Raw genomic sequence first — 24,385 nt, 5'->3', positions numbered from 1 at the left:
GCCAATCATAATGTATGCACAAAGACAAAAGCCATATAATTAGCTGTGGATGACCTGTTTTGGCTAAAAGCCTCTCTGCAATATGTCAGAAATATTACTTTGAAGCAAGTATTTTGAAAAATATTTTTTAGGATAGACCTGTCACTAATAAACTAATGTCCACATCAGTATGTGCTCATGTATTCTTTCCAAAATTATTTGTTTGTTGTTATAATTACATTGGCTGTAGATTATTTTCTATGTAATGTTTGCTAATATTAAAGGAAAAGATATTTGCTATAAGCGTCAAGATGGAGAATAATGGTGCTGACTTTTCAGTATCTTAACAGTTGACTGTATTTTCCCATTTTATTTTATGTGCATTTTGAACTGCATATGCACTATATTTCATAGTTGATTTTAGCACAGGATCCAGATGTTCCTGACACATCTGTTTTCATACCTTTATATAAATGAACTGCAAAATGATACTGGCAGCTCTGGGGACTGCATTAGTCACAATAAAAAGTACATATTTTTGTCTTGTCTACATAGGGATCATCTATGTATAAAGTAGATGTTGAGTAGCTAGTCATTTTTTATGTGTCCTTGCAATGAAGTTATTTACATACTACTGATTTGGTATGCCTGGCCATCTGGTTATGGATGAAATGCTGCACTTACTTTTTTTTCTTGCCTTTGTTTAAAAGGACTTTCTACATGTTATCAATACCAAATGTTCTATGATTATTTATAATAATAACCTACAAAAATAGTTCATATTTTTCCAGATTGTTGCATGATACATTTATTAATTTACATACATTTGATTTTTTACTGACTTTGCAAAATGGTAGAATTAAATATAATGTTTGGGTGTTTTTATAGATGTACGACACACGCTATTTCTTAATAACTGTGTGGCATGGTAGATACACACCACCTGCTCTTTTACCAGTAAAGATGCAGTGCGGTAGTTAAAAGCTCAAGCAGAGTGGTCAAAGTGTTTTGTGGCAAAAATGGCTGTTGGCTTTGTTGACTGTGTGATTTGGGGCAAGACATAAATTTCTCCACGTGCCAATTTCTTTATAAAGTGAAGGTAGTTGTAGCATTAGTTCACACAGTTGTGTGGATTAAAGTAGTTAGCCTATTTAGAGAAATTAGCACAACCTCAACTATATAACGTGACTTGAGAAAGGATAATCATTTTGGTTAATGTGATTAAATAGAGAGTAATCAAAATATTTTATATGATTTTTGGAAAAGTTGAATTTATTACTACTTGCCTAAATATTTTGCTAGTTTTAATATTGAAGATAGACTATCAAATAATATATATTCTCATTTTAATTTACTCAACATCATAAGCTTATGATGTCATGTTCTAAATTTTTTAAATGTTATAAAAAACTTCTGGTAAAAATTCTAAAATATATTTATACATAGTTGTTTCTAAGTCTTTAAAAAACAGCTTTAACTAAGTATGATTAACATACAAAAGCTACAAATATTTAATATACAAAATTTGGTCAGTTTATATATATATATATATAAATACACCTGTGAAACCATCGCCACAATCAAGGTAATGGACATATCCATTATCTCCAAAAGTTTCCTTGTGTCTTTGTGTGCCTTGGTTTGTGTGTGTGTGCATGCCTGTGTGTTAGAAGAATGCTTAACATGGACAGCCCGGGTAGCTCAGTGGTTTAGTGCCACCTTCGGCCCAGGGCCTGCTGGAGACCTGGGATCAAGTCCCACGTTGGGCTCCCTGCGTGAAGCCTGCTTCTCCTCTGCCTGTGTGTGTCTTTCTCTCTCTCTCTCTCTGTGTCTCTCATGAATAAATAAATACAACCTTTAAAAAAAAAAAAAACATTTAACATAAGACCTACCCTTTTAACAAATTTTTGAGTGCATGCTACATAATTGCTGACTAGAGACACTATGCTGTATAGCATGTCCCCTGTCTCCTCCATGACAACATCTTCTTGTTGGAGTCTCTGTCCTCTGCTGGAATTTTGAAGTATCCTGTCAATGCACCATAGTAGAGAGCAGTGAGACTCTGCTTGCTGGTCAAGAGTCTGAATTTCTACTTTCTCTCATTTGGGCTAGAAGTTTGTTGTAAGTTGTAGCCCTGCCTCCCTTCATAAACAGGAGAGCATTATCTTCATCCAGCTCTAAGACTCAAGCCTGGGCTCCAGGCTACCCATCTTTCATGAAACACATTTTAGCCCTGTTGGCCAAAAAATAGCTGAGGTGCCAGGCCCAGTGCCTGCTTCCAGACCTAGAGGTCCCTAGTGGCTTCAACATCACTGTCCCATGGTTGTTTGTTTTATTCAGTTTGTGTTGTTAGTTGTTTATTTTTTTCTGGTCTACATTGGTGTCTTAATTATTTTCCAACTTAACTATGCATTTTTATTTATGAGGATTTGGAACAAGTGGTTTGGCAGAGCTTGAAATTACTGTTTCTTTTGTACCAAAATTTTTTGTATCATTTTATAGTATCATTATTCAACCAAATTTTGATGTATTGCATACTGCAAGTTATAATCATGTCATACTGGAGAGCTTCTACTACCTATAAACAAGTTTTGGGTTTTGCTAAAGTTTACACGGGTAGTCTGAATTTTAAATAATGGCATGACTAGAATCTAAATTCAAAGAGATGGCTTTATTTCATAGACTGCCTAGAATGCAGTTTTTTAATAATTTCCAACTGCCATCTTAGAAAGATTCTTTTTTTTTTTTGAAAGATTCTTAAATACATATCTAAACTACATGTTTCCTTTGTTCTGGTGATAGTCATTTTAAAAGATTGCTGCATTATTATACTTTATTATATTATATTAGACCTCAACCATATCCAATTTTAGAGATTTATGGTAGGAACATAGAAAAATTTAGTGAAATAGAAGGGATTCACTTGAATCTAAAGAATTAAAAGAATACAACTTCCCATGTCTGTAGTCTTCCAAATATAGTGTTACTTCCCTGTCTCTTATGAGGATTTCCTTCCTTATGATTATGGCAGTTATAATATAGATTAAATATCATGGTGAAAAAAGTCAATATCATAAAGTTTTTGACTTGTTTCAAGATCCTCAGATAAGGAATGTGTGGAATGTGAACTTGGCTCATTGATTAAAAGGAATATGAAAGATGTGAATTTAGACACACATTTTTAAAGGGAAACATGGTTTGGGAACTTTTTAAAATTAGAACACCACATGAAATCATTGATTAATCAATATTATTTCATCGTATGGAAATTAGTCTATTTATTTTTGAAGTTCCACTTTGCTTACCTGGGTAACTATTCTCCAACTTATAATTTGTATAAGCTCATCTCCTGATATATGTTAAAAATAGTATTTCATAAGCTCCATTACATTTTTGAAAAGGAAAAAAAAAATCTTTGAAATTAAAATGAAAAATACTGGTATTACAGCTCTCACTCTATTTTTCTTTGGCTCTAAAATTCAATACTTCCTTTAATGAACAAGAATAAATTCCTTTTCTATGAAGCTTACTGAATACCCATCTTTAATCTATTAAACTATGTGGTCAGTATATAAAAAATATGCTAAGATCACAAAAATGTGTGTAATACCACATAAGTAGAGTGCACTATGCTAATTTGGCATCAGAAATTCTTTCATTTCACTTGTATGAGAATGTGTGACAAAGTGTGAAGTGCACTAGACTGCAAGTAAGGGCTTTTAAGTCCTCATGTTTACCATCATTTAACAAACAGTGTGAACCAGGGCCACCCTCCTTTTTCTCGACTGTATGATGTGTCTCTCATCTGTGACACATAAAATAGTGCATCCCTTTCTGCTTAATATGTCCTATGTATCTCTAAACCAACCTAAAGCTTCTGAAAAAAAACAACAAAAAAAGTACTCAATGCAATGACATATTAATGAAACCAAAGTTTCTTTAAGGAAGTTTAATGCAGAGAAGTAGAAAATGGTAGGTGGGGAGGAAACTGAGATTTGGAAATATTTCTTTTTTTTTTAATTGTATTTATTTATTTGAGAGAGACCAAGAGCACAAGTGGGATGAGGGGCAGAGGGAGAAGCAGACTCCCTGTTGAGTGGGGAGCCCAATGAAGGGCTGGCTCTGGGACCTGAGATCATGACCTGAGTGAAGACAGATGCTTCATGGACTAAATCACCCATTTGCCCCAGAAATATTTCCTTTAATTAATGATAAGACTTTACATGAGACAATGACTTTAGAAATCAAAATAAAATATTGCAGAATGCAATTCTGACCGGAAGTCACTTTGTGATTTAGTAGTTGTGGATGAAATTCTTACTGCATCTTACTGCATCTCAAAGGAATAATGAAAAATATTATTAGTTTCCAAGATCTACTTGCTCCAGTGAGAATTTCAACCTAATCTGAAGGAGTCCAATGAACCCGCCTATAGAGGAGAGAATCCTATTTCATCAGAGTGTATTCAGCCTGTAACATGCTGTGTTTGCTTGTGGCCCAAGTCACAGCCCGCTGGGAGTGGCAGCCCCTGCCATCAGCCTCAGTCAGGGAGCAGACCTTTCTCTGTGTATTATCAAGGAGCTGGAGGCTCCTGTGCCGGTCAGACCTCACGGAGATGCCGACGGTGAGCTGCTGCACAGACAGACGAGGGAGAGGCTCTCACTCTGTATTTAAGGGCCCAAGAGCTGCAGGAAGACAGTGTTCCTGCTTCTTCTAAGTGGCATGTGTGAAGAGATATCTGATTTAGCAGCCGTAACAGCCCACAGGAAACTTGATCCAAGCAGAAACAGAATGTGAAATAACAGGGGCTCTCATCCTTGAGTTTAAGAAAAGAGACTAAGAATTCTGAGTGTCTCTGTTAAACCGGGCATTATGTTGGGAGTGTTAAACATATACTTTCATTTAATTTCCCGAAATATCATGTATGCTTGTAGAGTTTAAAAATGTAACTTCAGTTATCTAGTAAATAAGTACTTGTGGGTAAAAAAAAAAAAAATGAATAAATAAAATAAAAATCTGATCATCTGAAGCAGTGATTCAAACCCAGGAATGGAAAGTGTGGCTTCTGGAATCCTGCAACCTGGTTTCAAAATTTGTTGCAACCACTTCCTAGTGAAGAGACTTGCCTAAGTTTTCTAAATTTTGTGTGCTTTTTCTTCCTCATCTGCAAAATGTAGGTAGTGTTTATATAACAGCATTGTAAGATTCAAATTAGATTATCTCTGTTAATTGCTTAGACAAATATCTAATGTTTAATAAGTCCCTGGAAAATTTTTAATATTATTTTCCAGTGATCTTCAAAATCTATGCTTATTCTAAAATGTTATTCTGCTTCCTGTATTTGAGTGGGATAATCATAATACCCATTGAAATATACTTTTCAATGTTTTTATACTCTGCATATAATACAAATACATCATCGTCATTTATATAATCAATCTTAATTATGATAATCTTGTGCCACTTGTGTATTTGTTAAAACTTGACTTACTCTACCCTCATTGCTTGAAAGTTGCTCTTTGATGAATTATAAGTAATGCACTATTGGAAATGGAAAACTTAATTGGTAACATTGTAGCTTAAGGAATTGTGAGTAGAGAGCAATGAAGACAGAAATTTTTTTTTAAATAAATGAAAAGAATAAGTGCATTAAAAGAAATAGAGAAACTTAAATAAAATGCTTCAAGGAAAATGTTATTTTTGCACATCATCTGACTGCCTCACAGATATCTTGAACTTAACATGTTGAAAAGAAAACTTATTACCCCATCCCTATTGCAAACTGAATTTTCAGTCTGTTTTGTATGTCCTGTTAAATAAGATGGATTCGTAATCTGATGATTCATTTGCTCTTACTCAAACTAAATCTTTGTGAATTAAATAGTATTAGAGAAATATCTTCTAAAGTGTACTTATTCATACTTAGAAGCATGTTATTCAACAAATATTTGGCTAATGCTTCTCATAGGCATACGCTTTTTTTAAAGTTTATAAACAATAGTGAACAAATTCTTCTACAGTCTTTGAAGAAAGACAAATCCATGCATAATACAATTAAAAATTCTGATAGTACTTACTATAAATAAGCACACTAACAGAACAAAACAAAATAAAAAAAGAACAGTGGAAGTAGCTAAAAATTCAAGGGAAACATCTGATTATTTCTTTCATCTGGAACACACCTTCTCAGATAATTAATTACATTGTTCTCAAATCTTAGGCCTCTGTTCCAATGTTGCGTCACCATCATCTACATAAAATATCAACCCTCCTCCAGTATGAAAGGGTTAGACTTCCTTAATATGGTTATTTTTTAGTAATAAGACATATTGACAGCTAACTGTGGCATGTTTACTTGTATATTTATTTTCACTACCGCCTCCCAGAATGAAAATCTGAGAAGGCAGGGACTGTATCTTGTTTATTGTCATGTCCCAGGGCCCAGAAGAACCAGAGACATACTAAATACTCAGTAAACATTGTCGAATAAATGAATGAGATACCTTTACCTGTGGGCCTCAAGAAAAGGAGAGGCTAATGGATTAGAGATGGGAGGAGGCAAGAACTTATTAGCTAAGGGAGCACAGTATCTATCTGCAATAATATGTAAAGAACCTAAGAGCTTGGAAAAATAAAGGAGCTAGTATATTTGGGATACAGTAAAAGGAAGAAACATGGCTCAAAAGAGATTGGAAATATACAGTGTTGAGGGGGGCACTTGGCAGGATGAGCATTGGGTGTTATGCTATATGTTGGCAAATTGAACTCCAATAAAAAAAAAAAAAAAAAAAAAGGAAATACACAGTGTCAATTCTTACAAGGCTTTCTTAATAATATTTTGAATTTTTTTTTTAAGATTTTATTTGAGAGAAAGCACATGAGCTGGGGGAGGACCAGAGAGAGGGAGACATGCTGACTCCCCATCAAGACCTGAGCCAAAGGCAGACGCTTAGCAGACAGAGCCACACAGGCGTCCCCTAGCCACACTTTCAATACTTCGTTGTCAAGGGCCATTTCTATCACTGCAGAAAGTTCTATCAGACAGTGCTATGTGAGATCTGACAGGAGGGGGAATTCAGCACTTCACAAATTAGGACACAACAGCAGCTCAGCTGAAAGGTCTCACATTTATTACTGAACCAACCTACTGGTATAGAGGCATAGTAATAGAGAAAATCATTCCCTTGATAAGACATGTCTATTAGCCAGGTAGGAAGGATGTTTCCATATTGATAGGATAGGAACATGAGATCTCCATGGGGCTTAAATATGTGTGCCAATTATGTTTGCTATTTCAGGATGTGTGATGCTTCCTCATAGACCCAGCTTGGTTCTTCTCCAGTGTCTCCTCTTGGAGTTGTACCTGATTTTATTACCAGTTTTCATCCGAATCCACTGGGGAATAGGACGATTCTGCTTTTGTTTCTTGGCCAGGAATCGCTTGATTCTGAAAGTCTTGTGGGAAGACATGGCGATCACAGTCAACCACACGCAACCAGGATGGCGGTGGAAAGGGTGAATTTGCTTTTTTATAAATTAGGGTAACTGAATGTCTTGAAAGTAAAATAATACAATCCCATTTATTTAGTGTTCATTTAGTGTGGTCCCTTAAGTATTTTTGTAAGTTTTACACCTAAAAAAACAATCATACTGAGATATAATTTCCATAAAATAAAATGTGTCCACTGTAATTATTCAAATACATGTGTTCTAATAACTCCACAAATCATGTAACCACAAACTCAGTCAAGATATCAAATATTTTCATCTCTCCAAAAAGAGCCTTGGTTCTCCTTTCTAGGTAGTCCACAAATGCCTATCATAGATTAGAAATTATGGACGGACTCTGTGACACAATCGATTTGTTTTCCTGTTCTTTACTTTTTTTAAAAAAAAGAAATGGAATCATACCTAATATATTCATTTGTTTCTGTCTTCCTTTACTTATGATTATATTTTTGACCCATCCATATTATTGAGTGCATTACTAGTCCATTTATTTTTATTGCCAAGTTGCATTTCATTGTACTCATACTCCAGGATTTTTTCTTTTTTAACCATTCACTGGTTGATGGACACTTGGGTTGTTTATAGTTCAACACTTTTAAGAATAAGCCTATTAATAAACATGTAACAATACATGTATGGACATATATTTCATAACTCTTAGGTAATGAAGGATTGGAACAACTGAGTCATGAAATAAATTTAGTTTTAAATTTATAGACATTACCAGAAAGTTCTCCAAGTAGTTCCATCATTTCATATTGTACCATCAGTGTTCTAGGAGAGTTCTAGATTCTCCATATCTTCAGCAATACTTGATAATTTTAGGAATTCTAGTTGTGTAGTCGCATATTATTATGATTTTGTTTTATATTTTCTTGCTGTATAATATTGCTTACCATCTTTCATATCCTAGAGACTATTCATGTACCTTCTTTCTTGAAGTATTCATACAAATCATTTGCGCAGTCTTAAAGGGGAATGTTTATCTTATTAAATTTTAACAGTATTTTTTTTCTAGATACAAGTCCCCTTTCATGTATATGTATTACAAATATTTTTGGCCAGTATGAAGCTTACCTTATCACTTTCTTAATATTTTTAAAAAACACTTTTTTTTTTATTCAGTTTAAAGTCATTTTTTAACTACTTATACCTTAAGGTGTCTTTGTCTACTTGAACGCATGGGCTATTTTAGATCTTTTATCTAATTTTCCAATATTTGTAGATTTTATATGGTGTTTATGGATTTCTAATTTAATTTTTTATTGATCAGAAAATTTTCTCTATGATTTCAATTCATCTACTTTTTTTCAGATTTCTTTCATGGCTTTCTATTGTCTGTGTTGTTCATATTTCATGTGCACATTAATAAAATGTATATTTTGGTAGTTTGGGTTGTAATCCTCTAAGGGGTCAGTTAGGTCAAGTACCTGATCAATATTGTTCAAATTAAAAATATATATATAGTTCAAATTTTCTATATTTTTAGTGAATTTTCTCTATGACTCTATTAATTGCTGACAGAAGAGCACCAAATATCGAATTATGATTGTGGGTTTGTTCCGTTTCTGCTTTCAGATTTGTCTCCTTTTGTTTCATTTCTTTTTGAGATTTGTTGTTATAAACATCCATAAATTTTGAATTACTAGTCATGCTTAATGAATTGAAGCTTTTATTATTAAATATGTCCCTTTTGTCTTTAGTAATATCCTTTTATCTGAAATCAACTTTGCCTAATGTTAATATTTCCACGTTAGCTTTTTTATGATTCTATTTAGAATAGTTAATTTTATATTGTGTTTCCTAAACACAGCTGAGAGTTAGGCTTTGCTTTTTTGTCCTTTCTTATATTTTTAATCTTTTACTTAGAGTATTTGAATCACTTATATATAATGTAATTACAAATCTAGTTGGTATACTGGGCTAAATAGTTACCCCTAAAATTAATGCCCACCTGGGCATAACCTGTAGATGTGACCTTACTCAGAAATACAGTCTTCACAGATGTAATTGAGTTCAGACAGGATTAGGGTAGGCCTCAAATCCAGTATGTCTTGTGTCCCTATGAAAAGAGGAAAATTCAGACACAGAGACACAAAGACAGAGAGGAAAGAAGGCCCTGTGGAGATAAAGGCCCAAATTGTGGTTACCTTCCCACAAGCCAAGGAATGCCAGAAATTGCTGGCAACCACTAGAAACTAGAAGAGGCAAGGATTCTTCCTCAGAGCCTTTGAACCTTACCAACCCCTTGATTTTGGACTTCAAACATCCAGAATTGTGAGAGAATAAAGTTCTGTTGGCTTAAGCCACTCATGTTGTGCTAAATTTTTACAGCAGCTACAGGAAAGTAATATATTTGGTTTTAGGCCCATTGTCCTTGTATTTCTTGTCTGTGTGAATTTTCTTCCCTTTTTTTCACTAAACGTGTACTTTGTAGTACTCCAATTTGTCTCTTCTATGGGCTTACTAGCTGTATATGACTATATTCTAGTGTGCATCTTTTTTTTCACTTTATAATAATCAAGATTAGCTTATTAGAATCTACTTTTATTCAAATATACCTCTATGTCTCCCTTCCAGTCCTTTGCATTATTTTTTAATATATTCTGATCTTACATATTTTATAAATCTCATCATATATGTTATTATTACTTGTGCTTATCTCCAATATAAATTGATTATTTTCATTTGGTTATTTCATTTGATTACTTTATATAGTTTCTATTTTTCTTCCTATATGTCCTATTTTTGAGGTATTATAATCTTAATTTTTATTATTTCTTTAAATACAGGTTCCTTTACTTTTTAAAATTTATTTATAATATCTGAATAGAGTTTTTGTTTGATGTATCCAACATGTGGTCCACTCAGTTCCTGATCAACAGTATTTTCCTGAGTATGTGCCATACCTTCTAATTTGTTGCATATCTGACAAATTTTGTTGAAAACTGGACATTTCAGTTACTATTTTGTAGCAACTCTGGATTTGCCACCCTTCCTCCCTTGACAGTAGTTGCTGTTGCTTGTTACATTTTTATTTATTGATTTTACTTTTATTAATTTATTTATGTATTTATTTATCTATTTCAGTAACTTGCCTGGACTTTATCTGTGGAACTTGTCTCTTCTGCAGTGAATGGTTTGTTATACCATTTCTTTTTTTCTTTCTTTCTTCTTTCTTTCTTTCTTTTTTTTTTATTTTTATTTTTAATTTATTTATGATAGTCACAGAGAGAGAGAAAGAGAGAGGCAGAGACACAGGCAGAGGGAGAAGCAGGCTCCATGCACCGGGAGCCTGACGTGGGACTCGATCCCGGGTCACCAGGATCGCGCCTTGGGCCAAAGGCAGGCGCCAAAGCGCTGCGCCACCCAGGAATCCCCCCTTTCTTTTTTTTTTTTACTTTATTTAATTCTGACTTCTTTGTCAAAGGTCAGCATAGCTTAGTGGCTAACCCAGAATTGGAAGCATAGCTTAAACAACTTTATTTTACATGACTTCCAATCTGCCAGTAAATATGTATGTGAGTTAGAGACCAGATTCACAGTTGTGGCCATTTTCAGCTCCTGCTTATTGCTGACTTTCCCCAAGCTCTCTGCTGTCCCCTGTATGCATACATAGCTTCCTACTCAACCAACGATATATGAAAAGTCATATATCCTTCTATATTTCTCTAATTTCAGAGATTCCCCACCAATTTTCTGGCTAGATTATAACAGATCCAACAGAGATGCTAATCCCAGAGTAAGAGTTGTGGGATTTCCTCAACTGTTTCCTATAGAGTTTGCTACATTTACTTACGATCTAGTCAGGTATTCATCTTCAGTCCCAAATCAAATCTGCCCCTTGGCAGTAAAGTGGTTTCCCCTTTTTCAGACCAAATACAGTAACATTATGTAATCAAGCTTAATAGGGCAGAGGTTGAGGTAGTGGAGGATATACAAGAATTGCCCCAAGCAAGGCTACAGACTCCCATTGTTCTTACCCATTATTTAATAGTTTTTCTTGAAGAAACAGTTATTAATTTATAATTGGTCTTTGTTCAATTTCCAGAGACAGGAAATTGAGATTTTTTTGAGGCATATTTTCCAGTTTTTAACTGTATCTTGTATTTAAGGGGAACAAATTGCCAATCTCTTTACTCCACCATAGCTGGAAATTAAAAAAAATCTATTGGATATGTTTTAAGCTGTTTTAAATTATATCATTTTTTAAAATTAACTTTACCTGGATGCTATCTAGGAATGTCATTTATTTTTAGTTATAAAATATGAAGTGAAATTATAGAATTTGCTTTTTAAAAATTATCATGACTCATGAGATTATGACTTGAGCTGAAACCAAGAGTCAGACACTTGGCTGACTAAGCTAGGTAGGTGCCCTACTGAATTTGCTTTTTTTTTTATTTTATTTTATTTTTTTTATTTATTTATGATAGTCACAGAGAGAGAGAGAGAGAGAGAGAGAGAGAGAGAGAGAGGCAGAGACATAGGCAGAGGGAGAAGCAGGCTCCATGCACCGGGAGCCCGACGTGGGATTCGATCCCGGGTCTCCAGGATCGCGCCCTGGGCCAAAGGCAGGCGCCAAACCGCTGCGCCACCCAGGGATCCCTGAATTTGCTTTTTTAATTCTAATACTGCTTTAGTTTTTTTCTGGATTATTTACATGCACAATCATTTGACCATAACAAACTTATTTCATGCTTTCCAGCCTTATTTATTTATTTTTTTGTTTCTTTTTTTTTCCCCCTTTGGCTCCTTTAAAATCTTGAGTATGATTTTGAATTAAAATAGTGATAGCAAATATCTTCACTTTATTCCTACTCCTGGGCTGAAGGATTAAATACATTCTATTAGATTAAGAATGTTCCCTCCTCTTCCTAATTAGCCTATACGTTACCTGTTTCATTAAATTTATACTGAATTATATAAAATACTTTTGCATCATCCATCGAAAATGATAGTTTTTTTTCTTTTATTCTATCAACATGTAGATTTAATTGGTTAATTTTATGAAAAAATAGTATTACAGTCTTCAAATAAATCCAACTTATTTATGAAATATTGGACGTATTGTAATTTGCTGTGTTTGAATCTTTAATTTATTATTATCATTTAAATTTTAGATTCTGTGTTTATGAAAGAGATGGTCCTGTAATCAACCTCTTATGCTGTGCTCTTATTAGGATTTTCCTGTCAAGATTATACTGGTCTCATAAAATAGTTGAGAATTATAAATATATACAAGAATTATGAAAAACTAGTGTAATTTTATTCCTCAATGAAGGAGTAAATTCAACTAACAAAACCATCTGGCTTAAAGATTTCTTTGTGTTTATTTTCTTTACTGAGTATAGGATTGTACTGGATTTCTATTTATTCTTGTGTCAGTTTTGGTAAGTTGTGTTTTTTCATTAATGTTTATTCTTTTTTTCCTGTTTATTTGATAAACTTGGTCATAATAACTCTGTTATCTCTTTAATATTTAACACATAGTAGGTACTTCCAAAATGCTGACTTTTCCTCAAAAAAGTATTGATATATATCAATCTGAAGTTTTAAAGAAATGCATTACTTATTCCAGAAACAACAACACATTTCCAAGAAATAGGTGAAAGGCAAAAATATATGCTAAGAGGTATTTATCACTCTGAGATCAACTCATGTTTGTAGCTATCACTTTAAAGATTTCTTTTCTATAAAATATAAATGTGTTAATTTGAAAGATAACTGAGGGATTCTTGCTATTGGCATCGTAAATCAAAGTTTGTATGGAAAAATAAGTTATTTCTAAAACATATTATTTATACGTATAGTAGATTACAGCTAAATAAAATAGCATTTTAATTTACTGACTTATATGATATAATTTCAACTTCCCACCATAGTACTGTATTGGTACTCTATAAGGAGACTTTAATTAATTAAAATATATTTTTCTATTGCTTAGAATCAACATTTATTTATAAATAGCTTATAAAAGAATTGAAAATGTTTTGTAACTGCATTACTGATGAATCATTATCATTATGATGTTTCTAAATCATTGTATTATTAAAGGGGTTTTTAAAGCAATTAGAAATTATGAGTTATTTTTTCATATATATTATCTTTTTCTACCTCATATGAGTTTTATGAAATTAGATCTTACTAATATTCAGATTGTTTTATAACAAGAAACTGAGTCTCAGGCAGATTCTTATGGAATGGAGGAAATATTAACAGAGATATGTTCTTAAAACCTTTGAGAATATCCAAACTCATTACCCCCATGTAATGTGTACTTCATAATTAATAGAGGCCAAAAGAGCAGTTTGAGATGATGGTGTTCTCGGCAGAATATGTTCATTCACTTCCTCTGTGGTTTTCTCTTGCACATCAGCTTTGAAACACAAGCAATTAAATTTTTTACCTAGCCTCAGCAAAATCACAAACTACTATGAAAAGTCAAAAACTTTCTAGGTTACCCACAGATAGCTGAAACCATAATTATGTACTTTGAATGATAATGCTACATTCAAAATCCTATCTTCTTCTCAGTATAGTAAGCAATTTTATTAATCAATTATTTGGTATCTCAATGTATTAGTGCTTAGTAAGCAGACTATTCAAAATCAAAATCAATATTACAAGAATTTCATTAAATTTCATATAAAAATTACAAGAACATCAAAAAAAAAAAGAACATCAAAATATTCACTGCATTCTTCTATTACAACTTTCTGTAAGATTTATCTAAGTCATGCTATTCAAATATATGTCATTCAAATTTTTACATATGATAATGTGCATATCCTTTTATTATTTTTTTCTGAATGTTTCTCTGAAAAGAAAAATTAGACACTCTCTCACCCTGAATATAAATCTTCCTCTCTCTCTTCATGAAGACCATAAACTAATTAATATTGATAAAAGAAAAACAAATGCATATATCCCTTCAAGAGTTTTTACATCAAATCAGCTCTGATGGACTTGCAGTTTCCTATCAAATAGGCAACATTTCTTAAAATGAACATGATGTGCCTGCTGTGCCCTAAGAGGCTTAATGGCTTTTTATAAATTGAGCACATATTTCCAAACTCAAACCTCAATCAAAACCTTCATCTTCACCTGAAATATTCCCAATACTTCTGATCCTGATATTAGGGGGTTTATTTTGCTGTTAATATTTATAATATAGTTAACATTTGGCAGTTAACTAAAGACAAGTATAAGAGTCTGCTACTGTTTATATTACCATTTATCTTAGAATACTTTTGCATTGTTGTGCTATACTCATTTTAATTGCATTGTCACAGAAATACTACACAGTTGCTTCTGACTTATAAAAACATGAATTGCAAATGCTTTTACCCATAAATCATTACTGTTGCTTCTCTTCTATTTATTTATTCTCCATGACCATAACACTTTTTACCACAGTTTTGGAAGCCATATAAAAGAAACAAAACAAACAAGCAAAGAAAAACCAACCAGAAAACAAAAACAAAAACTACTTTTAAAGTATCAGTGGAAATAAGTGAAAGAAAAAATATATCAATGAAAATAAGAAACAATCTTGACAGTATTTCTCAGAGTAATCAATCATCAGCTTTAGTTTATCAAAACCCCCTGTCTTGATGTTAAAATGCTGATTTCCAGGTCCTCGTTCAGATTTATTAAAGTAGATTCTCTAAAAGTATAGCACCAGAATGCATTACAATTTCAGCTAAAACCCCATGATATTGACACACAAGAAATTTAATAACCTAATTTACTAGGCCTGGACTACAGCCCCATGAACCAGCATAACAAATGAGCATTCACTTATTTTAATGAGGTTATTCATTCAGCAAACACTTTCCTAATATTCTACATTGGACTCAGGAAGATTGACGGAATCAGAATCCTAATTCTGGAAATGAAAAAGTAATTTTGGAACATGGTCTTCACAGGGTGATAAGGCTGGTGGCAATGATGGAATGTTACGTGCAATGTTAGGTCGAGGTCACTTTGTCACTAAAATGATGGACATTCAAACTTGGAAGATTTGTATTAACAGAGGATGGATTCATAAATTGTTTTAATCTTCTGCTTATCTTTAGCTTGATGAGAAAATTATTTTTTTAATATTCTAATAAAACCTGACCTCCTTTCCCAGGATGCCAGACTGTTTTATTATACACACACACACACACACACACACACACACACACAAAAAAAAAAAGAAAAAAAAAAGAAAAGAAATGACAAATACCCACCATTTGCTTCAACATGGATGGAACTGGAGGGTATTATGCTGAGTGAAGTAAGTCAATCGGAGAAGGACAAACATTATATGTTCTCATTCATTTGGGGAATATAAATAATAGTAAAAGGGAATATAAGGGAAGGGAGAAGAAATGTGTGGGAAATATCAGAAAGGAAGAACATAAAGACTCCTAACTCTGGGAAACAAACTAGGGGTGGTGGAAGGAGAGGAGGGTGGGGGGTGGGGGTGAATGGGTGACGGGCACTGAGGGGGGCACTTGACGGGAAGAGCACTGGGTGTTATTCTGTATGTTGGCAAATTGAACACCAATAAAAAATAAATTTATTATAAAAAAATAAAATTGTATTCTAGAAATAAAAAAAAGAAACTGCTACTGGTGAACAAGCATAAGCTATTAGGAGTTCTAGATCATAAGCTAGATTTTGAAAATCTATGCCAGAGACAGGGAATGACAATACAGGTTTAACATGAGACAGGGAGCTAGAGTAAGTTATTTGTATAAAGCAAAGAGCTGAAACATTGCTCCATCATCCATAAATGGGACTCTATCTTTGTTTGGACAACCTGAAAAAAGCTCTGAATACAATTTTAAACTATTATTTTTCTAGAGATGTGTAATAAATTACCTTGAAACTTAGTGCCTTAAAACGAAACAAGCATCTCATAGTTTCTGATGGTCAGGAACTTACAAGTGGTTTAGCTGAGTAATACTGCCTGGGTTCCCCATGTTGTGTATTAGTTAGGATTCCCCAGAGAAACAGAACCAAAAGGACCTAAATATATACATACATACATACATACATACAAGATTTATTATAGGAACTGGCTCATGTGGTTATGGAAACTGAGAAGTCCCATGAGCTGCCATCTATAAGTTGGAGAACTAAGAAATCTAGTGGTACAATTTAATTTGAGTCCAAAGGCTTGAGAATTGGGGAAGGAGGGAGTGGGAGAGGGGGTTGGAATTGACAATGTAAATCCTAGTGTGCACCCAAAGCCCAAAACTAGGAATGCCAATGTCTGATGGAATATAAAATGGATGTCTCATGTTGAACAGACTGATTCACCCTTCTTCCACCTTTTTGTTGTATTTGGACTCTCAACAAACTGCATGCTGCCTGCCTGCATTGGGAAGAGCCATCTGCTTTACTCAGTTCACCAATTTTAGTGCTATTCCATTCTGGAAACATCCTTACAGAGATATCCACAGAAATAATGTTTTACCAGCTATCTGGACATCCTCCAAGTTTGGTCAAGTTGACAAAACTAAACATCATATGCAGTAAAGAGTCAGACATTGTACAGAGTATACAGTCATCTGAATGCTTGAATAGTGTGAGGCAATCTATTCCAGTGCAGCTCAAGCACATGCCTGGCAAGTTGGGCTGGCTATAAGCAGGAAGCCTTAGTTCCCTACTGTGTGGATGTCTCCATTGGCCTTTCACATGGTGTTTGACTTCCCCCAGAGCAGGTAATGCAAGAGACCACAGAGTGGAAACCATCATGTATTTTATGACCTATTGTTGAAGGTCACACACAGTCATTCTTACAAGATATTGTAAGATATTGGGTATTATTCAGGATGAGAGGAGACTTACACAAGGGTATAATGTGGATAGCACAGTTTGGTGTGTTAGGTTTGCATATGTCAGGGATGTTGAATGATGAGAGAGTATAAAAACAGAGAGACAGATACATATAGAGAAAGAGACAGAAAGATACTTAGAGATAATCTCTAAATTCTGAAAACAAAGATCTTAATGCATCTAAGAAAAAAATCAAGTAGAAAATACTGAATATTGCCCAAGTTTACCAGTGCTCTCTGTTACACTAGAAACAAAATAGAAAGGAAACCAACATCATACTTCTTATTAATGGAATTTCATGAACACATTTCATCTCAATTTATATTTCATGGCATCCAGGTGCTAACTACAGTTTCAAGCATACTCTATCCTCCCATAAATTATACAGTAAATCATCACTTGTTAATGGGCATTTTATTTTTCATGCTGATTTCCTTAAGTGCTCCACTCTGAGGTCTCTCAGTCATGGCCATATGCTTTTCTTTCCTTTCACATATTTGAATATAGAACCAGAGTGATAATTCCAAGATTTTTTTCACTTTTTTTTTTTATGAACCCTGGGTTATTCAAAATTGTTCTTTCAGATCAAGAACAGAGTAAAAAATCCTTTACAGAAAACCAACATGTAGAGAACTCTTTTTTTTTCTTTTATCATTCCTGCTAAGATTCATTTGAAAAAGATTTTCCTGAAAAAAGATGAAAGTAAGACAACTTTTGAATCAAAAATGCCTTGAAAAGTAGAAACACAGCTCAAGAAAATATGTTTCAGTTTTTAAGAACTCTGACACATTAAAATGTGTATTTTATTTGTTTGTTTTGCCTTGCTTTTTTTTTTACTCTCTTGTTCTTTTATTTGGGTGCAAGTATAGTTGGAGTCAGACATGGGATAGAAGATAAATCAGCCTTCACTTATGTATAGCATTTAAAGCTGTACTACTACAGACTGAAAAAAATCTTCTTTTCCCTCATCTTCCTCCAGAATATAGCACAATTAGCTCATTTGCATTGTGACAACCAAACCCCTAGGCAGTCTTGGGCTGCTGTCTGGGCAAATGTTTCTCCATGCTACTAATTCCATGTACTGTTCTGGCCTGTTCCCAGCTGTTCGGTTTCCCTCGCCTCAGAATGTAGTTTTCATTTTTCAAAGGTTCCTAGCACTCTTCAAAACAGGTTTTCAAGAGCAAATGTTTTTCACTTCAAAATTTCGTTACCTAATTCTCAAATATCACATCTGTCCACAATTCCTAGTTATTATGAGTTATTACATCTTGAACTGTGAAGAATAGGATGGAGGAATTTTTTTAATGTAATTCACTTTGATTTCCTATAAGATGTGATTTCTTCCTGTATTTGCCTTCTAAATTATTTCTACTAAGTAGGAAATTAAAATATTTCTTGGGGCACCTGGGTGGCTCAGTTGGTTGAGCGTCCAACTCTTGGTTTCAGCTCTAGTCATTATCTCGAAGTTGTGAGATTGAGCCCTGTGTTGGGCTCTGCACTCAGCGCAGAGGCAGAATTGGCTTCAGATTCCATTTCCCTCCAGCACTCTCTCTCTCTCTAAAATAAATCAATATCTTTAAAATAATTCTTATTAGTAGTTTATTTTTTTTTTTTATTAGTAGTTTATAAGAATTTATACAGATGTCTTTCTGTGTTCTTAGAAATCAGATTAGAGAATGATTCTAAGAATCTTTCTTAAGAAACCAATGGATAATAGAAGAAAAGCAAAAAAGTTCACACCTTTACAAGGGATTTATTCATTTGTCCAAATGGCAGAGGCTTGACCAAATATCTATCACAGTTGCTAATTAACAAGTTTTAGACTTATGGCAAAATCTTTTAAAATGAGGGGGGATCCCTGGGTGGCTCAGCAGTTTAGCGCCCGCCTTCCGCTCAGGGCGTGATCCTGGAGTCCCGAGATTCAGTCTCACATCGGGCTCCCTGTATGGGGCCTGCTTCCCCCTCTGCCTGTGTCTCTTCCTCTCTGTGTGCCTCTCATGAATAAATAAATAAAATCTTTAATAAATAAAATATTTTAAAATGAAACGGAAATATGTTTCCAATACATTTTGACACACGTTGTTGTTAAAAATTAAAATTTAATAAAGTCATCATTTTTAAGCCCTAAGGTATATTTTTAAACTTTTACAAATAAAATAATTTTAGTTATTGGGCAAAGAAAGAGTAGAATAATTTATTTGGAATTTTCAAGTAAAAGAGACCTTTTATTGAAACATATTTTGTAAGTAACTCTTCAAACTTCAAATAAGTCTTCCTTTGACTTTATGTAATTATTTCTAAAATATAAGATGTTATATTTTGTCTCTATAACCTAAGTATTTTTATACCCCTAATTCTCTGACTACCCGAATTCTTATATCATTTCAAGCATTCTTTTGACAAAACAAGAACTAATACCATCAGGAAATCATAAAATGCTTTAAACTGTTTAGCTATACTTTGATAGTCCCTATTAGGCTTGGTTTTTGTTTCTACTGTTTTCCTTTTTCAGTGTTACCTACTTCATGCTTCTCTCTATAACATCATCTGGTCCCATTAATACCTTTGAAAGTCAATTTTTTATTCGTCAAATCATCATGAAGATTTCTAAACCACATGTTCATGTACCCCATAACCAAAATTTATCATTAGTAATATTGGTATGGGCTGGTTAATTTTTAATACTTTTTCGAAAGCCACGCAGTAGATTGTCTTATTTAGCAAGCAAGCTTCATGAACAATTATTCTAATTACTACCTTCTCCTTAATTGTGGGCTGGGAATTAAGATGATTTCATGTATATATATTTCTCACCACTGGCCTGAAAAGAGACCATTAGTGGTATTTCAGAACAAATGTCTTTCTTCTGAAATATACTTTGGAATTTTATTCCCCATAATTTAGTTTGTTTCCAAGAAGTGTTAGTGTGAGTTGCATGGAAATGAAAGGGAAAATAAATATTCCTCTTTTAGCTTTCTTTAATTATGTTAAGCAATAGACTCAGTCTCTTCTTGTCTTAAATCTGTGAGATGCTGTGCTACCTGCCATTTATATCTTGTGATAATTTTTTGTATTGTGGTTCTATTCCTGTTGACAGCATCACTTTGGTTCTTCTTTGCTGGTGAATGTTGCCACTACTCCTTGATAAATGTTGTCTCCCACATGGTCATTTTCACTAGGATCTCCACCAGAAAGTCTACAGATGTGAGATCAGGACATGAACTATTAGCTATAGTTAGCAGCTATAGTTGTTAGCTATAGTTGTTAGCAGACTACTCTGAGGGTACATACATGTTCCAGAGTTTTCAGGATTGTCCATTTTACAGTTCTAGTTCTCCTTTCTGCTTCTCACAATGGCACCAGATGATCCCATGTTCTGATGCAGCACATGGTTTGGTTTACTGCTTTAGCCTGTGCTTTTTTATCTGAAGGATGCGCCTTCATGTTATAATAGTTATAAGCTAAATAATAAGTCTAAATTAGTCTAAAGTATACAAATATTTAGGCTGAGATTTAGGAGAACTATTCATGTGTCTCAACTATTCATGTGTTACTACATTTTTTAGAGTATTAATATTATAAGGCTAGTTGATTAGAAGTCTGACCTTAGGACATATTAAAATATTATAGATTATTAACATAGAGTTAATTTCTGTGACCACTCACTCTGCTTGCTATAAAAATGAGTATATTTAAAAGTAAATATGTTAGGATGCAATTTCTTGTCTATGTATCTATAGCCATGAGATTGTGAATTTTCTGATGAAGTCAACATTGCATATGTCTTTGTAATTCAGAATCTTGCCACAGAGTGTGTACTTAGTTGTTGGGAATATATTACATTTATTAATTTCCTTTTGTATATTTAAATATGAGATATTGGTGTTAGAAGGACCAAATTAACATGTCATTTGAGTAAAAACATGTATTATGAATTATTATGTTACTACTAGTGGTGCATTGTTGGATGAGACTGTTATTCTCTCATAGAGCTTGCATTCAGTGAAGGATAATAAAAGTAATATATAATCAAATAAAGATACAGAATTTCAGGTATAGATTCATCTTTTGAAGAAAAACAAAACAAAAAATAAAGAATGCCCTAGGGGCAGGAATGATAGGATCCTCTTTAAACCTTGAGGAAAGGAGAAAGCAAATATATGAATATTTGGGAGAAGAACAATCCAGGGAAAGAAACAGAAAGGAAAACCGAAAGAAAGAAGAAAAAGAAGAAAGAGAAAGAAAGAAAGAAAGAAAGAAAGAAAGAAAGAAGAAAGAAAGGAAAGAAAGAAAGAAAGAAAGAAAGAAAGAAAGAAAGAAAGAAAGAAAGAAAGAAGAAAGAAAGAAAGAAAGAAAAGTAAATAATGACAATGGACAATATGACTGCAGTGGAAATAAGCACTAGGTAAAAGAGGAGGATGAGATTAAGAGAGAGCCATGAAAGATAATTACATACAACTTTACAAGTCATCTAAATGTTTTGTATTTGATTCTAAGAAAAAGGGTTGTGATTGGGACAGGAAATGTAGATAAGTGAGATTCTCTTTAAAAAAAATTAAAATATGTTTAGGAAAGAGCTCACATGAAAGGAGAGTTTAAAGAAACTTAAAAGTGCAAAGTTGAGGGAAATGAAATTAGCCTTGGAGAAGAGATCTCTCCTATATAATGGGAAGAAAGGAAGAATAAGAGTGATGGTATATTTGCTAATATGCTCCTGGAGATGCACTGCTCTGATCTGCCTTCAAGGAGGCATTGACTGCCACAGCTGTCATCTGGTTTAGCATTGGTCTCAGCTACATTGTTCCAAGGAATGGTCTTCCCAGGACAGCACATTAATGGCTGATTGAAGCTGAGATATATTTTCCCAAAACATCAGACAACTCTGAGGGGACATACATGTTCCAGAGTTTTCAGGATTGTCCAAGATTACAGTTCTAGTTCTCTTTCTGCTCCTTCCTGTTCTTTCCCACTTCCTTCAATAAATCTCGATCTCTAATAAATACCCAGCAAGACGAACCCTCACAGAGACTGTAATCAGTAGCATAAAACTGAAAAAAAGTTCTCTGGTAGCTTTCTTTGATAATGAGTAATGAAATGAATGTAGGCTTAGGAATGGTAGAGTCAAAATGGATATAAATGTTTGAAATAATTGCTAGAAAAAATGTGATTAAGAATAGTCTAAGGAAACAGAAGAACTGCTGGTCTGTCTTGGCAAACAAATTGAGAGCATAGGCCAAGAGGACTGTAAGCACTCCTTTCTTCTTCCATCAGCTGTTTGGAAACATTTATGGCTTTCCTTCAATCTGTCTCACATTCCTCATATCCTCTAATGATCCTTTTCCTAATCCTTACTTGTCAAGTTTAATGCTATCAGAGTTTGTCCTGACGCACTTAACACATTTTCCTGAACAGGCTCATCTATTTCAATGTTTCAGTTACTCTCCATATACTGATGAATCCCCAAACTCTTTTCTAACCCACAAGGCTTTTAACCAAGTGACCGTATATCTAGCAGACTAATGCTCATATTTCTAAAATTAGTTTCATAGGTAGATTTAGTGATTCATTAGCTGCATTTAACACCCAGTGCTCATTACATCATGCCCTCCTTAATGCCCATCACCTAATTACCCCTTCCCCCCCTCCCACTTCCCCTCCAGCAAACCTCAGTTTGTTTCCTAAGGTTCAGCCTCTCTTATGGTTTCCCTCTCTTTCAATTTTTATCAAATTTTCCTTCTGTTCCCCTATATTCATCTGTTTCATTTCTTAAATTCCACATATGAGTGAAATCATATACATTTTTCTTTCTCTGACTGACTTATTTCACTTAGCATAAGACCCTCTTGTTCCATCCATGTCTATGCAAATGGCAAGATTTCATTCTTTTTGATGGCTAAATACTATTCCTATATATACATGGATGATATATATATACCATTATACATATATAAGATGTAATATATACACACACATATATAATGGTATATATGTATATATACATATATATATAAAACATCATCTTTTATATGTATATACACATCACATCTTCTTTATCCATTCATTTGTCAATGGACATCTGAGCTCTTTCCACATTTTGGCTATTGTGAACATTGCTGCTGTAAACATTGGAGTGTATGTACCCTTTCAAATCACTGTTTACATCCTTTCAATAAATACCTAGTAGTGCAATTGCTGGGTCAGAGCGTAGCCCTATTTTTAACTTTCTGAAGAAGCTTCATACTATTTTCCAGAGTGCCTCACCAGTTTGCATCCCCACCAACAGAATAAGAGAGCTTCCCTTTCTCCACATCCTCATCTGTTGCTTCCCGAGTTATTAATTTTAACCATTCTGACCGGTGTGAGGCGGTATTTCATTGTGGTTTTGATTTTTATTTCCCTGATGCCTAGTGATATTGAGCATTTTTTGATATGTCTATGGGCCCTCATTACTTGGGAATCTCATAGTGCTTTAAACCCAGCATACACGGGGATCCCTGGGTGGCTCAGCGGTTTGGCGCCTGCCTTTGGCCCAGGGCATGATCCTGGAGCCCCAGGATCCAGTCCCACATCAGGCTTCCTGCATGGAGCCTGCTTCTCCTCTGTCTGTGTCTCTGCCTCTCTCTCTATCTGTGTCTCTCATGAATAAATAAAATCTTAAATAAATAAAATAAATAAATAAATAAATCTTAAATAAAAAAACACCCAGCATACACAAATTTTAGCTATTTGTTTTTGCTTTTGCTTGTTTTGAAAAATTTATTTCTCTCATTTTAATATCACATTCCATAAGCTACAGAATTTTTTTCAGTTTTTGGGTGAAGATAATTCTATATAATGTTCTCTTTTCTTAATTATTAAATACTATCAACTTCTTAGCCTAAATAATATTTCAATCCATCTAATGTACCATATTTATGGCCTCCAATATGTCTAACCTACATTATTGCTACATCTTGTAAGTTGGTCTCCAAAGCTTCAATCTTATTTTCTCCCATTTCTCTCTCTCTCTCTTTTTTTTTTTACTTAAAATCATCGTTTTATTAGATCCTCATTAAATTGTTGG

General features: G+C 33.8%; 1 protein-coding gene across 1 annotated transcript; it reads right to left on the bottom strand.

The window, feature by feature from the left end:
- Positions 1–7,070: 7,070 nt before the first annotated feature.
- On the bottom strand, positions 7,071–7,481 carry LOC144301582 (large ribosomal subunit protein eL39). Its single transcript, XM_077878687.1, has one exon. The coding sequence runs from the start codon at positions 7,447–7,449 to the stop codon at positions 7,294–7,296; it is 156 nt and encodes a 51-aa protein (XP_077734813.1). The 5' UTR covers positions 7,450–7,481; the 3' UTR covers positions 7,071–7,293.
- Between the last annotated feature and the right edge of the window lie 16,904 nt (positions 7,482–24,385).

The sequence above is a fragment of the Canis aureus genome, chromosome 30 (genome assembly GCF_053574225.1).
Source record: "Canis aureus isolate CA01 chromosome 30, VMU_Caureus_v.1.0, whole genome shotgun sequence".
Classification (NCBI taxonomy): domain Eukaryota; kingdom Metazoa; phylum Chordata; class Mammalia; order Carnivora; family Canidae; genus Canis; species Canis aureus.
This window is presented reverse-complemented; position numbering and strand designations above follow the sequence as displayed.

Excerpts from the sequence above, each read along its gene's own strand:
- LOC144301582 (XM_077878687.1), bottom strand. The coding sequence starts at position 7,449 with ATGTCTTCCCACAAGACTTTCAGAATCAAGCGATTCCTGGCCAAGAAA.